This window comes from Hesperophylax consimilis, chromosome 21 (genome assembly GCF_061612785.1).
Source record: "Hesperophylax consimilis isolate HC1 chromosome 21, BYU_Hcon_1.0, whole genome shotgun sequence".
NCBI classification, from domain to species: Eukaryota; Metazoa; Arthropoda; class Insecta; order Trichoptera; family Limnephilidae; genus Hesperophylax; species Hesperophylax consimilis.
Window position 1 is genome coordinate 6,119,579 of NC_142856.1, and position 22,515 is coordinate 6,142,093.

Sequence of the window (22,515 nt, forward strand, 5' to 3'; positions counted from 1 at the left end):
CACACAATCAATTACAAGTACCATATATCAAATCAAATTTTGCCAAAAAACATGAATCTTACTTGGCACCACATATATTCAATAAGTTTGTAGCCCAAACAAAGACCTATGTCGCATCTAATAATTTGAATTGGGTATTCAAAAGATTTTTAAACTGGTTGAATGTCAAAGAAAGAAGAGAGATAAGTAATATTCGTAATATCTAAAATTATATATTTTCTTTTTTCTACTCTGTTTCTAATTTCTGATTTTCCTCTTATTTTATTATTATTATTTTTACTATAATATTTATATTTCTTTTTTTTTCTTTTTTAACCACTTATTTGTTTTTATGTAATTAGAAATTGTTAGTTACCAGCCTCAGAACAGACTTTGTCTAGTGAGGAGGGTAAGGAGAAAAATCATGTATGTACATAACTAATAATAAATAAACGCCCGGGTTGCCGGCACTGAATTGAAAATTGAATTAATAAATACAACAAATTACAGGATAAAATTGATTACACAACATGACATAACATAACGTAACATAAATTATTCTTTTAAATTAAAATAAATGTTAATGCTACTTTTTAAATGATTCGATAATTTGATCAATTCGATGATTCGATCTGTATGTAGGTATGTGTTTAAACAATAAAGTTTAATTGTAATTGTTAATTTAATTTGAATGCGGCGTAGAATCGGCTGGCGTAGAAACGGCCAGTGCAGAACCGTCCCGGCGTAGAAACGGTGGCGATGAACTGGCGGCGAAGAACCGGCGGCGTAGAAACGTCCCATTCCCTAGTAACCCGGGAATGTACGTTTTTATTTTTTATTTTTTTCAATGGAGTTCTAAAAATTTAACTAAAAAAGCATAAATATTTATTTGGCTGAGTCATCGCTAATATTATATGGGCTGTGTCAATGCAAAAATGACCAATTATTAGTAAGTCTTTAAATTTTTAACTAGAGTTATTGGAATGCTTGGTTTTAGAATTTCAGATCGACTCAAGTATCGGGGTTCCACGGAAGCCCGAGTAAATCTGGCTTCCAAGAAACTGGACGGCTTGTATTTATGGAGCTAGTAGATTCTTCAATAGTGACCAGCTGCTAACCCTTACAGATCTCAAGGACGCCCAACAATTTAATTTGGGAGCCACCCCTGGGCTGGAGCCCCAAAATACCTTATAAACATACTTGATACTGTGCAAAGGGGAGCGGTTTATCTGATTGACAATCCGTTGTTAACAGACCGATTTCCATTTGTAATGCACAGACACAATATATGCATGCAGCGTCAGGTCTATTATAGGTATTTCAATGGAGTCTGCTCGAACAAGCTAGCAGAATTGATCTACTGTGCACCGGTGCCAACACCCGTTCACAGTTGATGTTGTCTTCATGAGAACGGGTTGTTTCTTCGACTCATTTTGTAAGTCAGCTCGTATATGGAACCAGCCACCAACAACTGTTTTTCTAGCCTTTTTCTATTGTAAACTGTAATCAAAATATGACAAAAATATTGGAGAGCTATGGTTAACAGTTAGAACTATGCACTTGCGCGAAACTCGACAGACACGAGCGGAACACCGTTACGAACGAACGAGCTACTGGGATCTGTTTTACCTCCTTCATATAATCCGAACGTCTTCAAGACCCGCATTAATAAATCCCTTCCTACATCTCCTACCTTAACATGCCTCACAACGCTGCCCAACCGGGTGGCGACATAGTTCGCCTGTCTTTACACTGTGCAGACAGGGGCGCTCTTTTGAGGTGTAACATAAAAAGTTTAAAAAACATTTCATAATTATTTTTCAAGCAATAATTATTAGCCTGAAACACTCATCCACATTGAAAAATCTCCTGATAAAAGATACATGACGCCAACGGGACCTGAACCCGTGTCCTTTCGATTTCCGGTCGACAGCTCTGACCACTGAGCTATGGCGGCTTATCTCTTATCCGCGAAATAATTCAGTATATACTAGTGTTTCATTCAACAATTACTACTTGTTAAATTTTTTTTTCTTGAAAAATAATTGTTACCCTTTGTGCTATGCATAAAAAATCTTGTCTTAAACATTAGTTTACCAAAAAAATAATAATTAATATTTCATAATTTATCCAGTTGATTATTCTTTTTTTATATTTTTTCCTTTCAACTCGCTTTTTTATCCTTGATCATTTATTTTATTACGTAGGTAGTAAAAAACTTGACCCTTTTATAATAAAGAATTGAATAATTATTTTTAATTTATTGAATAATTATTTTTCTTTACGCAAGGAATTCAGAATTTCACGGAGATCTCTACCAGTAAAAAAATGTTTTAAAACCCGTCTTTTTTTACAGAAATTAAATCATTCTCAATTAAGTTCATATGTCGATAAAGGTTTATGGTATATCGATTATCATTTTTTCAGCATGGCGTCACTGGACATAGATCAAACTGGCTTGTCTCTTCGGCTCGGTCGTTTGTGGGCCAAATGGCTCTGCCCTGTGTCCAGCTTTAAGTATGAGCAGTAAACATAATTAACCTTTGTTTTGAATTTTCAATCATCTATACAGGGTGTATCGGCAAGTACCCGACAAACTTTAACCAGCTATTCCACAGCACATTTGGAGTAAAAAATGTTATGGGCGCTTTGCTGTCCGGTAACATTTTTTTCCATTAAAAACAAAAAATAAGTAAAAAATCCACACTCCGTCACTGTCATTTGCATTGTTTCTCGTGTTCAACAGCTGTTATTAGCAAGTGTGTCAAAAAGTTTCCTCGCTCTTTCGTACACACTAAATAATAATAGTTAAAAATGAGACGAATGGTGCCGTGCCATTTCGTTGTGATTTGTGATTGTAAAAGCGCGCCAACGTAGGTACGTACGTACATTATTCAACGAAACTCGAACAAAATATTGCCAGACGGGTTTTCAAACTTTGACAAAGGATAAAACATTGGTGACATGTGGTGAAAATATGAATAATACATTTTTTATTAAAAAAAAATGTTACCGGACAGCAAAGTGCCCATAACATTTTTTACTCCAAATGTGCTAAGGAATAGCTGGTTAAAGTTTTGTCGGGTACGTGCCGATACACCCTGTATATAAATAAAAATGTTAATGTTCAAAATCTTAAATCTCCAAAAGTTCTTCACCGATTGCTTCGAAATTTTGACACAACGTTGAAGTGTTTTATATACCTATATTATATAGATGTCACCTGTAACTGGTAAAAAACGCTGTTTTTTGAAAAATAGCGCCATCTATTGGACAAACGTGCCTTTTTTGAAAAACTGCACTATCTATTGGACGTAAAAGCAACACGGGCTATTGTACAGAGCCACAGCATAGCGTGGCGGGGTACGGCCAGTGTTCAATAAAGACTTAAAAAATAATATTTTCAGAAATAAGTAATCCGGTTGAAAACGGGGTTGCATGCCTTAAGGAATGAATCAACAGATTTTCTGTTGAAGTTTTATTAAATAACGAATATTCTTTCACGTGTTCATGAAATCCAAATATTTTCGCATATCGGAACACGATAATATTATCATTCCTTGATAATATACAATATTAAAAAAAATATTCAGATTTTCGTAATTCCTGCAATCCCGTTTTTAACCGAATTACCAATAATTTGAAGAGATTCTTAATAAACTAGCAATACTCATTTTTCTCCGTGTACAAATTTGAAGTGAAGGAAATACCCTTGAACGTTTAACCTATCCAATTATCATTTGTGTAAATTACACAATATATATTTATGTTGGATATTATAAGTGGATTTATGGTAGGTCAAGCGCACTTGAAGTGAAATATCACTAAATTGTGGTTTTTGAAAATTATTTTTATGATTTAAGATCGCGGCCGTCCACCCATTTTCTTTCGTACCTCATTCTTTAAAAGCCTAAATTTATTATTCTAGACCCAAATTACCATGCTGATGCATATATTAAAAGGGTTATACATTTTTGAAAGGGTCTGAAGGAAAAACATTGTAGGTCTCGAAATCATTCGCCCTAATTCAGAAACCCTTGAATAAAATAAGATATTATTGAAGTGTGTTTTTGTAGTGGCCATTAAAATTATTTCATTATTTATTAAATCAAATAAAACACTTTGTTTATTAACAACGATTTTTTATTATTACATCTACCGGTTTCGCTTCAGTCGAGCTTCATCAGGATGTGAAATATAACTAAAAACTAAGACAGAGGTCATGCATATTTATAGGAAAGCAGAGGGAGACAGAATATAACACATTATAAAAGTGGGAGGAGTCAAATATTACATAGGCATAGTGAATTAAAGATATATATATTTTTTTTTTAAAGAAAGACAAACATTCCCGGGTTACGAATAACCCAACAATGTTTGAAAATCTCCTACTACCACCACAGAAAGCCGAAAATGTTGCTTGTGTTGTGATGGAGGACTTAGCCAGCCGAGGAATCGAACACGCGACGCTCGGGTGAGACCCAAGCGCTATGCCCACTCAACCACTGACCGGTCATATATAATAACAATTTACAAAAAAGCATTTTCACATGAATTATACATGTAATAATACATTTTAAAGACATAAGAAAAACATAAACATATTATTAAGGGGTGGAATGGATTGTGGGAAACAAGTTAAATATAGGACTATAGAATGTGTTTTTTTGATTAGATTAATTTGTGTATTTAATAAATGGTCTGACAAGTTACTGTTTATAGATTTCCTGATTTCTAACGATTCTAAATTGTCTAACCTAATGCCTATACTAAAAAAAAAATATTTCAAATACAATTAAAAATTTGATCAAATCAAGTTTTATGGATGGATACAAAATTTACAATTATTTATCTTTTTAACGCTTGCGTTTTTTTAATGATGCAAAATATAAATGTTTTTTATTGTACAGATAAAATATAATGTTAACCCGATAAACAAGAAAAAAAAAACACGTACAACTTTTCAGGAGAGTTATTTCAAATTTATAAACTGAGTATTTCTATTGGATGTTTGGGTAACAAATGCCTATTTTTAATTGAAATATATGTTTTGAGATCTTTTATTCTGAAACCATGTGAAGGTATTGTTCCCGAGATTGAAAAAAATCTTTATTTTTTACTTTTTTGACTTATAATCTTTATACCTAGCGTGATAGATATTATATCAATGTGGTTTACTTCTACAATTTCTTGAGTACAGTTGATAGTTGAAAATAATTATGTCTTCAGGCATTTGCGGGGTAAGAGGGGACTGCGGTCGGGTGTTCGATTCTCTCGGTGTGCACAGATACATTCGAAATTATCCTATTTAAAACGATATGCATGGACTTAAAAACGATTCATTGTTTCGAGCTTTGTACGCAGTCTGTAAGGCAACATTTGAACCAGAAAGGGCACAACATAAGAATATACGTGGATTTGCAAATATTGTATGCAAACAGGTTTGTGGTTTTATTGTGGACTGTAATCACTATTTAACACAACTATTGGAGTAGTTGTGGTTAACAGTTAGAATTGGAAAGGAATTTTAACCCTAAGTCTTTTCGATCGATATTAGGGACACTGCTGGTTATTAACTGCGCAAGCTTCCGTAATAGACACGAATTAAACGCAGTGAAGGAAAGTTTCACTGCACCGGTTTTCTTAACAGACTCGTCATGTACATAAATTGTTGCAATGTCACTGATACAGGTATTCCACACTGTTAGACAGGGAGAGGTAATTGAGTAGAGGAATGCTTTGCTAATTATTGGCTTAGTTTTAGTGTATGTGAAAATGTTCACCTTTTTAGTTTTCCTTGTTTTCCGGGAGTTGTCAATAATTAAATCACAATATTTGTTTTTTTAAATTTCAGACACGAAGAAGCACCGCTTTCTGCGCGGCCTGCGTCGCATGTTCCGGCGGCGGGGTCGCGGGGCGGGCGAGCCCCCCGAGGCGGGAAGAGAGGGCGGGGGCGAAGGACGAGGAGAGCCGCCCACCCCCAACACCGCCCGCCTGCTGAGCCTGGAGGACGGACACAGGAGGAAGTAAGTAGCTTGCGACGGGTTAAATGAATTTGTGTCATGTGGTCGTTATGGTTTTCAAAAAGTGATGGGAGAAATCTATTTGAAAATATGCTGTCGTTTCAATCGGGATTATCGAAATTATGAATGAACTGATGAAATGAATATGATAATCAGTAAAATCGATGTGTTTTTATTGTTATTTGAATATCGCACAAACGTCCCAACTGCTCTCAACCCTCTGGAGCTAGTGAAACTATATCATCCCCAATCGGGGTTAGTTCTGAGGCTGAAGGTAGTGGGGAAGGAAGGTGTCGAGGAAAAAGAAGGTGGGGAAGTACTTGACTATCCAGAATTTGTGACCAAACACGGCTAAACTCACTTCAAGCAACGTTTCATATTTGAATGGTGGTCTTACAATTCCTTAACAAATTCGCATAACAACGATAAAACGTTTTGATCAGACAACTATCGCATTAAAAAAAAAAGTAATGGTGGATGCCTCTTTCTTTTCATAATTAGGTTAGGTTTTTTTCAAAAAAATTTCCAACATTATAAAGCCACACAGGAGGCCCAGAAGAGAATAATTCACTGCAGGGCCTATGTCATCTTTGGGGATGCTGTGTGGAGGGTCTTTATAGGAAGGGAAGGGGAGGAAGTTCTGGGAGGGAAAGAGGTAAGAGGAGTGGGTAGGAATCTAGGGGTTTTTGTGCCCAGGGGTAACAGACGTATAAATCCATGTGGTGCAAGGCGATGTTCAGATAGAGTCATTCTGGAGATATAAAAAAGGTGTCCCTAAACCAATTTCTCCCTATCCGGCCCGCCGTGCGTTGGTTGACAGTCGCATCCGCCGCCGAGAGTAGGACAAACCTCACCCCCATGAACCCGGGCACTCCTGCTTATTCACCAAACGTAGCGAACCACTTGGAGTGACTTATGGCAGAGGTGTTGGTTTGTTACATTATTATATTCTTATAGATTGCACGCCATTGCTATTCAGATCTGATAAAACCATTTCAAGCAAGGTTTCGATCTTTAATGGTGGTCTGAAACCAGGGCGATACTAAGGGTGTCTACCATTCTTGCACTTGCCGCAAGTATACAGTAATATAAGATGGGAAGGCTGGCAGAGATATTGCAAAGAAGAGTAAATGCAGGTAACTCCATTAATGGAGGACTGAACACAGTTGGCGCTAACAAAAACTTGTCCAAAGAAGCGAAGTTAGCAGTGCACAATGGAGTGCTAGTACCTACCCTGATGTATGGAAGTGAGGCATGGAACTGGCAAAGAAAGGATGAAAGTAGATTGAGTGCTGTTGAAATGAGATCCCTGTGTGGTAAAACCATGTATGATCGTGTGAGGAATGTGGAGATCCGCAAGGAGTGCAAGGCTGATGTAAGCGTAATGAGTAAGATCAAGAAAGGGATGCTTAGGTGGTTGGGCATGTAGAGCGAATGAGCGAAGAAAGGAGTGTAAGGAGAATATACGATGCAAATGGTTAGCAGAAGTCGCGGACGCCCGAGGAAGACATGGCACGACCAAGTGAATCAGATACTTGAGTCGGGCCATGTCAAGAGTCAGAATAATAGAAGAGTATGTATGAATGTGAATGAGGCAAGGAGTGTGTGCCAAGACTGAGTTGTTTGGCGGTCCGTCCTCTCTGCCTACCCCTGCTTGGAAACGGCGTGATGGTTGGTTAGTTAGCAAAGTCCTGTTATTTCGTCTGTAAATTTGTTTCTGCTTTCCGTTCCAGTATCTAGAAAATCTGTTGTAGGTACTCACTGTATTATACAAGCAAGCCTTACTTTGACTAGATGTCTAACTTTGACGACGGTTCAATAAAGTTTATTATTCGAATGTGAAATTGTCGTGATTATTTGGAGTTATTCGCATTTATTCAATATTGTGGTACCTACCTAACTGAAAAAACATTGCGATAGTGGCGTTTCATTGGAAGTTTTTTAAAAGTCTTTATTTTGAATCGTATGTGTGGTAGCAGAAGTCGGGGACGCCCGAGGAAGACATGGTACGATCAAGTGGTTCAGATACTTGAGTCGGGTCGGATACTTGATATCAAGAGTCAGAATAATAGAAGAGTATGTATGAATGTGAATTAGGCAATGGGTGTGTGTCAAGACCGAGTTGTTTGGCGGCCTACCTCTCTGTTAGTTAGTTAGTTAGGAATTAGTAAATAATGTTACATAAAATATTTGTTTTGTAATTAAGAATGTAGGTATTTAAGTACCTACCTACAAATCAACTTAAAAATCGGTCAGTGGCTGAGTTGGCATCGCGTTTGGGTCCCACCCAGGCATCATGTATCTAATTCCTCGGCTCCAGTCTTACATCGCAACACAAGCAACATTTTCCGCTTACTGTGGTGGTAATAGGAGATTGTCGAGTTAGTCGTAATCCGGGAATGTTTCTCATTTTCTTTTAGAGAAAAAAAACTAAAGACTTTATTGGAAATTTTCATTTTGATTAATTATATAAGAAAAAATTAGAAACATTATGTAATAATCATTACTTTCTAAATATGTTTGTACCGTAATAATCGTTTGACAAATTGAATCGAAATAATCCGACAGTCGGTTTAATCGAAATACGACACAATCGTTTAGTAAAAATATTAGTTTCTCTCGAAATTATATATTTAATTGATTATTTATTTATATATTTTATTCCATTTGTTATTTCGGCTACTGGCATTATACCCAGCTCTCTCATTAAAAATTTATTTATAAAAATGCGAAAATCAGTCATTTTAAATACATGCAGGATAACGAATTAATAATTATATTATTATTATTATTCATAGACAACTCTAAAGCGTTTGATACTATTGATCCGAAAAAACTATTACAGATATTGGAGGCGATAGGAATTAGGGGAAAATTACTAAAACTTCTCAAAAACTATTTAACCAATCGACAAATTAAAGTTAAACTCTTTCAAACTTACAGCAAAGCTAAATATATGTCAACAGGAGTCCCGCAGGGGTCAATTCTCGGGCCAACATTATACATAATATTTGTTTCACTCATGAATAAAATTTTCACCTTTGTTAAGCATTACGTTTATGCTGATGATACGGCGCTAGTCATTTCGCATGAAGATTTATCTATTGCAATAAAACTCATGCAGCATGATTTCTTTTCTTTACAGAAATGGTCACATGATGCCGGCCTAATAATAAATTCCAAAAAGACTAAATTGATGCATATACGATCTCCACATGCCAAATACACCATCACGCCTATAATAAAGTCGCATACATCTGAGTGTATACACAATTCTTCACAGTCCTGTAAATGTGGAACCATTGAACTGGTACAAACTTATGTATATTTGGGGATAACTGTAGATGCGCATATGAAATGGGATACACACGTTAGCAACATATGCAAACGCCTACGAGCTATTGCGGGGCGAATTTACAAAATTAAATATTTTATGCCTATAAGTACGTTAAAAATAATCTATTTGTCACTAGCGGAATCTACAATCAGATACGGAATAACCTCATGGGGAAACTCCTGCAAGACAAATATAGGTTACATCCAATCAATTCAAAACTCCATGACTAAGCTTTTGGTAAACAAACGTATTTATGCACAAAGAAGAGATATAAAATTATTATATGAGTCAGTTAACGTATTATCTGTTCGAGGAATATTATGGTTAAAAATTATATGTCAAAACATAACGTCAGATTCAATATACAAAGAAAAAGTAGATCATGCATATGACACAAGATTCAATAGAAATGAAGGTATGTCCATTCCGAAAATTATAAATAAATACGGACAACGGACTTTCTCTTATCTTGTGCCTACCATATTTAATAAGATTCCAATAGACATAAAAATTCAATCAAATTGCACCCCCGAATTAAAAAATAAAATTAAAAAATGGTTAATAGATCAAGCTTTTTTATACTGATATTGTTTATAATCTTATGCATATATATAAATATACATATGAATATGAGTAATTTGCCTGTGTTACAACTGACTGTCTTTGTATTTTATTATTTTGTATTGTAGTAAGTTAAAAGTTTCTTTTTATTGTTTCTTTTTTATGTATGGCTCTGTTTTTGTGATTATTTAAGTTCTTATTTAAATTCTTCTGTATATATTTTAAATATTGTGATTTCTCGCTTTTTGTATGCTTTGATAATATATTATGTTAAACTGACCTGCTGACAAACTGCTTGAGCAGTTTAGCGGGTATAATTAATAAAAAAAAAAAAAAAATAATAAAATAAAAAATTTGATCTCTGGTGAGTTGACGTGTTGTTCTTGTATTGTTTTGTATTTATTTTGCTTATATAATTCACTTGCATAATGTTGATTGACTAGTTGATCATTTGTGGAAAAGTGTGTGGAAGGGTTTAGTTTTACCTATGGGGAAGATTTAACCCGGACATAAAATCGGAATCTTCCCTCCCGATAATCGTATAGGGGATTCAAGTTCAAATGATAACTTAGATTATAACATCAAGTTTCCAGTATTAAACTTTTCGCGCTGGTCAAGGTGGGTATGTACTGTAGTGTAGTGTAGTGAAAACAAGTTGAACGAAAGCCAAATTTTCCTTATTTGTTACAAAACTTAGTTCCCAAATGCAATTCGTTTGGCCAAGTTAAAACCTAACCTAGCCTGGTTGCAATTTGTTGGGCGAAGTTGACAGGAAACTTAGCATCTGCTGGAACTGCAGCGATCGCGCAGTAAACAAACAAACACTCACGGCCGCTGGTTGGTTGAGTGGATGGGATGTTTGAGAGCTGAACTCGGGTCAAGACCGAGAGCTGTTGGAAGGGTGCCAGATTTTTTTGTACTGTTTGTTTTAGTTTGGGAAAGACGTGCACAACGGTGGTCCGAGTGTATATTCTCCGTATTATTAGTTACAGTTAATGAAACAGGCTTTTTTATACCTATATTTACTTCAATTAACCTGCTGACAAACTACATTGGCATTTAGTTTAGCGGTTTTTATTTATAATGAAGATCAATAATTTTTGAATAAATGTAATTTTTACACCAAAAATGGTTTCTAATGTGTCTCCCATGTATTGAATACTCTTTTTCTCTCTCTTTTTTCTTTGATGCATTTTTTTCTTTCCTTCTTGCATTTATTTTTTATTTTTTTATTTATTCTTAAATAAATTAGTATTTCAAAGGTTTAGTACATTGTCCTCCGCTAGGAGTTCACCTGTGTTGTGACTTTTTCAATTGTAAAGTTATATAATAGTAAACAATACAGTGTAGATTAGTTACACAGAGAAACAATAAAAATTAAAATATAATATCGATTTTTACATAGTTTTAACAAAAAAAAAGTGAAATATAACAAAATTAAATATTTAAAATGATTGTAGCCAGTTCCATATGAGTTTTTTGTTTTTTGAGATTAGATGTTTTATATTGTGTTGGAAGTGCATTGTATAGTTTTATAGCCTGGAATCTGTAGTGTTTTTGTCCAAAGGATGTGTTGGTTTTTGTATTAGTAGTTGGTGTGAATTTCTTGTTCTAGTATTGCGAGAAATTTGTGATGTTTTAAATGTATTTATTATAGGTACATCATTTAAGCCGGGAATACACATGCCTGTAGCTGGCACACCTGCATGCAAGCTCCTTGCACATGCCAGCTACTATCATGTGTATATGCTAACTTGCATGCCTGTACCTGCCTTGCAAGTAGATTGCACAACATTTGATTTACTGGCATGCAAGTTGAGGGAGGGGACGAGGGGGGCTATGAAACCGGCATGTGTGAACGTCGCGACAGGTACGGGCATGCCAGTAGCTTTTCTCTCATTAAATTAGCCACACATTGTACTGCCAATTGCAATACGATGATATTTAATTCACTTTGAATGTTTTCCATTGCCAAAAAACTTGAGACTACTCAGTCTCAGAGTGATTTGAGACACGTACTGTCTAGTGACTGGCATGTGTATACGTCTTGCAAATACAGGCATGCAAGGACGCAACTTGCATGCAAGTTTAACTTGCATGTGTATTCTCATTGCGCCAGTAACTTGTACATGCCATTAACATGCATGCAAGCTACTGTTCCATTTTACAGGCATGTGTATCGCCGCCTTTATGTTAAGCAATTGAGCGTATTATTATTTCATTTATTTATTCATTTTTACCACCTACACAGACTATTTTACTGTTTATAATGTTTTAAATGCAATTGCTAGCATTTTTCCTACTTATTTTTATTTTTAAATAAAACTTTTCTCTTTACATTTGATAAGTTTTTATAGGGTACTCCATCTAAATAAGAACTATCACACTAAAGTTTGTTAAATTTTTTTTATACGTGTATGTAATATTTTATATCTAGATTATTTTAGGTATTATTTTGTATTTTTTATTGAGCCCTAATTTGTTTTACAAAATATATGTAATGATATTGCTACCCGGCACAGAACAGATATTGTCTAGAAGTCGGGTAAAAAAAATCAAAAAATCAATCCGTAAAAACATTAGTTGTGCCTTCTCTTGGGCCGGCTGGTAGCCAATTTCAAAAATTGTTTGAAAAGAGTTTTCTTCTTCTTTCGTATGGTGGGGGGTCAGAAGGGAACATCTAGGTCTGCGAGCCATTCTAGGGCCTCAGGCGTCGCCATGTGAACCTCATCAATCCCGCCGGGGAATGAATGGAGCTGGCATCCGTTGACCATACGTTCGGTGGTCTGCACCGCACCACATTCACACATCGCCGACTCTTTAAGGCCCCATCTGTGCATCATGTGGGCACAGCGGCTATGGGAGCACCTTAACCTGGTCAAAAGAGTTTAAGAGAATGTAATAAAAAAATTAAAACTTCAATGACATTTTGAAAAACTAACCAACTGTCACGTAATTTTACCCCAAGCGCATTTAAAGACGATAAAACGAAATACAATAATTTTGTCTTTACAAAGTCCTTGTCCTTTTCACAATAATTACCTGTTAAAATAATTCAATTTCATGTTATAAAGAAATAATATTTAGAATATTCGAGGTGGCCTACAGGTTCTAAGTAACAGGAGTTACTCCTTCAGGGCGCTCTCAAGGACTCTAATTTTATTAAAGGAAGCTAAATTTTTAATTAGAATAAAATTACTCAGAATATTTTAATACCACTTTATTTGAGTATAATATATAAACCAACCAGTTTCTATTCCACCTGAACCTTATTCAGGGCTTAATAAAACATACATAAATTAATTACAGAGTCATTACATTTAAGCTTTTAGACGCCAGAATGGCTATATTTATATTGAACGAATCTAGATCATCGAGTGCACTGCAGAAATTAGTAGTATTTTAAACATTATATGATAATGTGTACTTCTCTGGGTACTTAAGTCGAAGCTTAGTGCTAAATCACTAATTTGATTAATCTTTATAACGAATTGGTGTACATTATGAATACTAAAAAATGTGATTTAGATAAATTGTAGGTTTTCCTATCGTTTCGCTTGAGTAGAATACAAATAAAAAATAAATTACTCAATAAAAAATATAAATGTAAACTACATTTTTTTTTTTTCAATAGAAATGTATGAACGCGTAAAGGAAACAACTTTTTAAAAATACAGTATTATAGCTTAGATTATCTGTGACAGTTTCACTTGATAAAATTTTTTGCTTTCTTATAAAACTATTTACAAAATAAATAAAAAAAAACAGTTTTGTGCTTGAAATCGAACGTTTCTAGACTCCGTTTGTCAAGTGATTTTAATGCCTATTACCTACAATATAAGGTATACCAAGAATATACACATTTTGGCTTTTAGCTTCCTCTTAACCGTGCTGAGGCTCCCATTTTACAGTGTAATACTTATATAAATATTCAGCCTGCTTCGCAAAACTCGAAAAGTAGTCCACCGATATCGCTGAAAATTTTGTTGTTTTTAGTGCCAGGAGTGTTAAGAGAGTGGTTTGAATGGTATAGGACAGGGCTTCCCAAACTTTTTTCAACTGTGACGCCCTTGGGAAGTTGCCATATTTTTGCGACGCCCCCCCCCCCCCCCCGGTGACTAAAAATCTAAGCCCCACGCCGCTCATTTGTACCAAGCGTAGTATTTTGAAGACCCCCCCCCTGAACGGGTCACGTAGTATGGGTACGTTACCTAATAACAATTTGTCAGAAAAACTCCAAATAGTATCTAATTTTTTAATTAGAAAATAAAGAACACAACATGAAAACAAAAATGGAAGCAAACAAAAAAGATAAAAAAGCAATTTTTTTCTTTGGTATTAATGAGAAGGATGTGCTTGCTTTTCTGAGCATAGTTTCTCAAAACGAGGTTGAAGTTTCGAAATCGCCACTCTCGTCTCTGCCTCTATTTTTGATCTGTACTTATTCTTAATTACTGCAACTGCAGAGAAACCTCATCATCACAATGTGCGTGGCGCTCACTTGAGTTGGTCGCGTCAACACAGACAGCCAACCTATTAGCGTCTCCCACACGCACACTTCAGAGCGACCGAGTCTTTGAGACTTTTCTGCGCGGCGGCCTGAAGTGGCGCGGGACTCGGGAGTCGCTCCGAAGTATGGGTGTGGAAGACGCTATAAAGATTGCCTCACGACGCCCCTGGGATGATCTCGCGGTGCCCCGGGGCGTCGCGACTCACAGTTAGGGAAGCCCTGGTATAGGAGGTCGGGGACGTCCGAGGAATACTTAACGCAATATCTCTGCACTGGAATGAGATACGGAGTAGAATTAAAGTCTATATAATGTAGTTTTTAACAGTAACAATGTGTTATACAGTAGTGAATGGTGGAAGAAGTCGCAGACGCCAGACGACATTAGTAATAGCGAAGCATTGCGAGTTCCATTGGTCTATCTGTTTATCCATCTAAATAAAAATTTAAATCTTCGTCTGTTCAAAATCTTAGATCACTGAAAGTTCTTAATTGATTGCTTTGAAAATTTTACACAATGTTGAATTCAAATACGTATTTTCTTATTATATATTAGATGTCACCTGTGAAAGGTAAGAAAACATCCTTCTTTATGAAAAAACAGCACCATCTGCTGGACAATTTTTTTTTTAAACAGCGCCATCTATTGGACGTAAAAGCAACACGTGCTATTATTTCTCTATCTGAACAGACAGACTGAGCCACGGCAACGCGTGGCGGGGTACAACTAGTATTTGATAAAAAAGATTTAACCTAGGAAATATTACACTGAAATAAAATAAAATAGAAATTAAATACAGGTGGTAATGAAAGAAAAATAAAATCGGCAAATATTATGAGGTATGGTTGTACGAGTATACAATGATGTGGGTATATGTTTTATTACTTTAAAAATGAATAATTTTCTTGTATTATTGCTTTTTCGTTCCTTAATCCATCTTATAATTTTGAATGTGAAATGTTTTTTTCCCTCGTTTTTTGCATCGAGAAAGATTTTTGAATGCTTTTATTGCCTGTTCTTTATCCAAAGCTTGTGTTTACCGTCGGAGTTTTTATGTTTTTTTATACACTTGTCTAACTGGTCTATTAATGACAGTTTATGTTTGTTGAAAAGTGTTTTTTTGATTAAAAATAAGTTTTCTGTGCGATTACCATTTTAGTACTTGTACAGATGATGATGTATGAAATTGCTGATCTGTCATTATTGTTGTACAGGTCCGGCTCCGCGCACCAATCCGGCCTGAGCGTGTCGCACGACTCGGTGTTCACAGCTGAGGCGTCGGGCGCGTCGGGCGCGGACTCTGACGAGGAGCGTGCGCGCAGCACGTCCAGCGCGTCGGAGCGCCGGCGTCGCCACCACCACCACCATCATCACCACACGCCTCTCACGGTAGGAATTACTTTATTTTATTTATATTATCTACCAGCTGAAGTCCTCAGGGTTTTGCGCAGTATTTTTCTAATGTAGACGGTGACCTTCCTCTTGTTTTGAAGGTCGAGTGTGCAAAATTTCGTCAATATCGGAATAAATCTGTTGATTTTTATACAAATCAAATCCACGCCACCTACTCGCCACATACAATCTACTTTATATAATAGACTAGCGGAAGTCCCCGACGTTGCCCAGGCGTTATACGTAGTTTATCGAAATTTAATGTAGACAGTGACCTTCCAATCGTTTTGAAGGTAAAGTGTGCAAAATTTCATCGACTTAGGAATAAAACTGTAGATATACCTTTATTTGATGTGCTTGTTTTAGCAGGCTAGTTGTAAATGTCCAAAGACGTATTTCACATACCTAAAATATATTCATCTGATTAGAAGTTTTTCTGAGAGTTAGAAGGAGGCTGTGAAACTGAATCGAAAGGAAGGATTGAAGCATACCTAATTACCTAGTCCCCGACAAAATTCCCAAAAGGTGAATGATTGAAGTAGGTACCTGTTGTGTTCGTACAAACAGGTCTCCAACTCGTCTTGGAAGGAGTTAATAATAATAAATGGTTCTTTTAGATTAATCAGGGATTTAATTAATACTCCTCGTATTATAATGGTGACTCGGTAGTCGACCTAACTTATAGCTAGCTAATTGGAATCTTAAACAGTAAGTTTCTCTGGGAGCCTTCCCACTGGCCCTGGCGACTACTGGCCACTGGCTCCATCTTGCGGACTTCCACCAAGCTCTATGCACTGCCATCTGTGCGTGCATCTATGAAGCTCTTACTTCCCAACACACAGCATCCTAAAAGGAAAAATAATTTCTGTTGGAGCCTCCCGTGCGGATTTTTTTTTGTTTTAAATGTTCCACGTTCTTGATCCTATTATTTGATTGCGCCAAACCTAGTAATACCGCTAATGCCGGCTGCATACGTTCAGTTGTCCTGTACAAGTCACCTGTATAGGTACGCCAGATGGGTTTGCCTGAGCGTCTGGATCCAGCATTAGGATTAACGGTTCGGAATTTTTAACATAATATGCTTAGTTTAAAATGTCGGAACGGATGTTAAATGTGAAGTTCGGCTAAACCACGAATGAAACCACCCGTCCTCATTAAAGAGGCCGTCAGGAAAACCACAGCAGATATGTAGCGATGACCTAACGTCCTAACCGAAAAGCTGAATTCGCAGAACCTGTCTAAAAAATGGAAACATTCAAAGGGACAAGGGAGAACTTATTTCAATTATTGGGCTGACTCAATCTAAAACAGAAAAATCGTATTTCTAAAATGTGTAATGCTAAATCACTATTTTCGATTAATTTTCCTATAATTTCCCTTGAGTAGAATACAAATAAAAAATTTAATTATCCATAAAACATATAAATGTAAACTACTTAAAAAAAAAATTCAACAGAAATATATGAACGCATGAAAGAAACAACTTAAAAAAATACAATCTTATAGCTAAGATTATCTGTGACAGTTTTTCTTGATTAACTTTTTTGCTTTCTTATAAAATTGATTACAAAATAAATAAAAACCACTTTTGTGCTTGAAATCGAGCGATTTGAATGCCTATTACCTGTATTCGTGACGATATAAGGCAGGGGTTCCCAACCTGTTTGTACTCTAGAGCACATTCTTAAATATCGGTAGGGTGGCGGGCACCACCTATTTTTAATCGACAAACTCGGGGCAACAATCGCAATCAAAATGACAACAACGCGGTTCCAGGCGGGTAATGCTATTTGCACATCACTCCTTGTACACGCTGAAAACCCGAAGTGAGCCGATGATCGCCGAAACGATCGGGACGGTACGAGCACGTGACTACTGTCGGGGCCATGCCTATTGCTTTCACTGATAGACAGAGCTGGCAGAGTCATGTGCCATGTGTTTTGGCGCCTTCGGCGTATATTGGCTCAGTTCGTGGTGTTCGTTCACTTCGGATTTTCTGCGTGTACAAGGAGTGATGTGCAAATAAAACTCTCCGTTCAAGGCTAGCGTGAAGAGTGCAGTCTGGCTCGCCGCCAGATAGGTTGCGACAAGTACTGTCAGCAAAGGAACCACTCATACATACAATATCGCAAATATACGAACGTATCTAATAAACCTAGGCACTCAAAAAATTAAAACTCTAACAAATAAATAAAAATAATTCACATTTTTAATTAACGTTTATGAACATTATTATTTCACTGTCCAATAGTGGCGGGCACGGGGTTGGGAACCCCTGATATAAGGCATACTAAGAATATGCACAATTTTGGCTTATAGCTTCCTCGTAACAGCTTTGCGAATCCTTTATGTTCTTCGAAAAACGGACGATCGACGGATCGCAGCGCTCCACTTGCGAATATGCTGGTTCGGTGTGCATTTCGTGCCCACACCGGTGACAGTCATGAAAAGTGATGAAACAAAAGCTAGGTTAAATAGGTTACGTTGGCGTAGGTAAGGTTTATGTGTTAGTTTTTTCATCGCTTACAGTGACTTTTATCACTTTTTCTCTCAATGCTAACACAAAGTTGTGTTATGGGATCGCGATCGAACACATTATGTTAATTTCTTGCAATCTTTGTTGCATTCCATGTTCTGTAGCCAACATCTGTGCGCGGCTGAAGTCAAGGATAAAATCCCATCTTATGATATACTCGTATATGGACGTGTGTCCATTTCGCACTTACAACTTTCGTTTGCTCAACTTAAGTCATTCCATTCATCTAATTTCATCTTCATGTCCTTATACGGTTTTGAATCATCACTTGGACAAACTTTTTCTAGCATCTGGTTGATTGTTTGGCTTGTTTGGGTATGTTTAGTGTATTTTATTGGGTCAATGAGATGACCGCCTGTAATTATTGTGGTATTTGAGATGCGAAACCTTGGTTAGCCTATTTGGTTTACATGTTTTGATTTCAAAAATATGTCCTGTTGTTCACGTGGCAAAAATATTTAGTGTTGTTCACGTGGCAAAAATGCTTGTGGTTAAAAGTAATAATAATAATAAGAATTTATTCCAAAATGTATGCAGGGGTAGTGCAATGCAATATATTCCATATTTTAAAGGTTCAATTCTCGTCGGCGGCGTTTATTTTTTCTATTTGCGTTTCAGGCTAATAATTATTGCTTATAATAATGAATGAGACACGAAGTGCGTGCCACAAGACACAAGAAACATTTGAAACCGAGATATACAACGATCGTGGTGTAGTAATAGGAAGTATCGGGAATCGTTTAAATATTGAAGTATGCAAAACAAATAAATATATAAAGCACGAGCAGCAACGAAGTTTTCTGTTTAACCTCGTAGCTTCGTAGATGTTTAATAATAAACCCATATCCGAAGTTATTCCTACCGGCATGGCCATTTTGCAAGTTAGTCCTGCAATATAAATATGATATACTCGTATATATATATATATGTTACAGTCATAGTGATTGAATAGATATTATACATAATGACTGGTCATTATATATAATAACAAAATTGTTTAGACAACGTGATAAATTAATTACTTTTTCCGGATATTATTCATAATATCGGGTCAAAGTTAGCCAAAGTAATAAATACGGTCCAACTGACTTGTCACCCCCCTATCCTAACCTAACCTATAATAACCCAACCTAACCTAACATAACCTGACCAAACCTAACCATACCTAACCTAACCTAGAATAACCCAACCCATCCTAATCCAACCCAACCTAACCTAACCTATAAAACCCTAACCTAACCTATTATAACCCAACCCATCCCAACCCAACCCAACCCAACCTATAATAACCCAACCTAACCTAACATAACCTAACTTAACATAACCTGACCAAACCTAACCATACCTATCCTAACCTAGAATAACCCAACCCATCCTAACCCAACCCAACCTAACAATAATAATAATAATAATAATTGGATAATTTGTAGAGCGCCGTTTTTGTGAAAAATCACCTCAACCTAACCTATAAAAACCTAACCTAACCTATAATGACCAAACCTAACCTATTATAACCCAACCCATCCTAACCCAACGCAACCTAACCTAACCTATAATAACCAAACCTAACTTACCTAAACTAACCTATCCTGATCCAACCTAACCTATAATAACCCAACCTAACCTAACCTATCCTCACCTAACTTTATAAATTAAAGGCAAATTAAAATATAATTTTATAATCTTTACATATTCCTACTTGTTTTATTACTTTATCCAAGTCTTCCAAGATATTATATAAAATGGCTAGTTATCGTGATTAATTCTGTGTCAATGATCAGTTTGTCTAAATTGGGTAGACATTATAAATAATGCTGTACGTTAATAGTGTAATGCTAGTCGACTTTTCTCAAGATATGTGCACATTCCTTCTGACGTTGGCCGTATATACCTGCAGTTTTGAATTAAATTTAAATTTTCTTGATATTCGATATTGCAATACGTTGGACAGCACGGGTCTCAAAGGAGCAGGTGCCAAGGATACACAAGAAAAGGTAGATCCAGACAAAATAAAACTCCAAATTAACCCTTTCACACCCGCATTATTGTTTCCACATATATAAAATATGTAATGCTTGACCTCAGAAAATAATTTGAATTTTTTTGGTATTTAATTTGTTAAGTTATTTTTTAAAAAGTTATTCTACGTTAATTTGGCTTAACATTGGACGTCAGAGGGTATTTTTTAAATGGTGACCGGATAAATCATCAAAATAATAATTCATCACATCTTTAAAGTCATGGAAAGTAATGAAACAAAGACTTTATTAACTGGGTTAAGTAGGTTAGGTTTGATTTTTTTTTCATCCTTTCTAATGACTATATCACTTTTTAAAAGTGTGTTGAATTGTCGATGTGTTGATTTATCATGGAACCTTTATAAATAGTAAGGTAAAATAAACATAACACAAAAGTAATACAAATTACTGTTTCATGTCAGAATGCACATTTACAATCTCTAACGTTTGAAGCAAATAATATTTTAACTAAAATTCATTCAGAAATAAAGAAATAATCAAGGAAAATAATCTTTAAAAAGTCGCCACACAAGTAGAAAATATGTGCGTTCCTACCAGTGTTAATTGAAATGAACATTGTAATAAATTCATTTACGACATTCTGGCAAATGACTGTGAACAGTGCATCGAACTGATTTTATTACTATAGAACACATCTTTATGCGTTTAAATATTTGTAATTCGATTACAAAATAATGATATCTCACCTTAAATTAAGTAATCAATCATGGAAGAAAATCGATGAAACTCACAATCAGCAGATGTCAAAATTGTTATCGTTTCGGTGGCGGGAATAAAGATTTCAGCCGAGCGGAAAAAATAAACGACACAGAAAAGACTGCAAGCTATAAGAAAACAAAAACATAGCCTTTCTATATCGCTACCGCTACGGTAAAAAAATCACAAAGTTCGTGTTAATTTCGTAATGCTCGAATTAACCCTGAGGATGAAAGGGTTAACAATAAAATTAACATATGCTTCAGAACAACAAATACTACATACCACAATTATTGGTAATGTGGGGAGGTCGGAGGGGTGTTAGTGACTTGAATTGGGCAGGTGTTCAAATTGTGAAGGATCCCTTCCGATTGACGAAGAACAAAGAGAAATTTATCAGAATCGTTGCCAAAATTATCTGTTGAATCTTTTGCTCCGAAACGTCTAACAAGTCTCAAAAAGAAATGTAATATGTTGAATCTCTTCCCTCGAGTGATTTTATAATAAACATGGTTGCAATATTTTACTAACACGGGTTTCGCATTATCAAATCTTCCTTTATAAATATTATATTTTGTGACAAAATTTGTTTCTGTTAATAATATTATGTTATAGGAAGGTACCTACTTTATCATTTGTCTCAATTCTTCTCACAATCAGTTCTAATTTTGAAAATAACACTTAAATTAATAGTAATTATGAGTTTATTGAACAAGATTTCACGTAGAACTAACGCACAATACAGACAACCGAATCAATTTGTTTCATAATATTCAGAATATGCCGATAGATGCCTTCTCTATTCAATTACGTAATTTGGATCATTTTGGTAGAAAATATTTGCGATAAGTTATTACTATTCGTGAATGCTTCCTTTCTGGTATTATAATTATTTCTTTCTGGTAGTATATATCCATTGATATGCTTGGTGTAACTATAAGTGACCAGCTCAGGTACGGGGGCTCCATCGAAGCCAGAGTAAAGTTGGCCTCTCAGAAGCTGGGCGTACTGTACAGGGCCCGCAGATACTTTAATAGTACACAACTGCTCACCCTGTACAAATCGCAAGTGCGCCCTACTGTCGAATTCGGCAGCCATCTCTGGTCTGGAGCCCCAAAATACCTGAAAAAAACCCTTGACTCTGTGCAGAAACGGGCGGTCCGTTTGATAGATTCCCCAATCTTAACAAACGGACTGCAATCTTTAGAGCACAGGCGTCAGGTAGGTATGCTGTCCTTGTTCTATCGGTATTACAATGGAAGATGCTCTGAGGAACTAGCGTCATTGATCCCTTCGGCACCGGTGCGTAGTCGGGATACACGCCAAACGCGCGCCCAACATTTGTACACAGTTGACACTTGTCACATGAGAACGGGTCGCTTCTACGATTCGTTCTTAAGTTCAACAGCTCGGCTGTGGAACGAACTGCCGGCCTCTGTGTTTC

General features: G+C 36.0%; 1 protein-coding gene and 1 long non-coding RNA gene across 2 annotated transcripts in view; both read left to right on the forward strand.

Moving 5' to 3' along the window:
• Window positions 1-5,847, forward strand: part of LOC149413552 (uncharacterized) — a 195,869-nt gene extending 190,022 nt beyond the window's left edge. The window contains exon 4 of the long non-coding RNA XR_016304222.1: window positions 5,834-5,847. This is a non-coding gene — a long non-coding RNA (uncharacterized LOC149413552). The remainder of the gene's footprint in view (window positions 1-5,833) is intronic.
• Window positions 5,848-5,871: 24 nt separating this feature from the next.
• LOC149413553 (uncharacterized) overlaps window positions 5,872-22,515 on the forward strand; it is a 270,073-nt gene continuing 253,429 nt past the window's right edge. Inside the window, exons 1-2 of the mRNA XM_089644423.1 lie at window positions 5,872-6,005; window positions 15,623-15,797. Of these exons, the coding sequence (XP_089500549.1) occupies window positions 5,872-6,005; window positions 15,623-15,797 (309 nt within the window). The remainder of the gene's footprint in view (window positions 6,006-15,622; window positions 15,798-22,515) is intronic.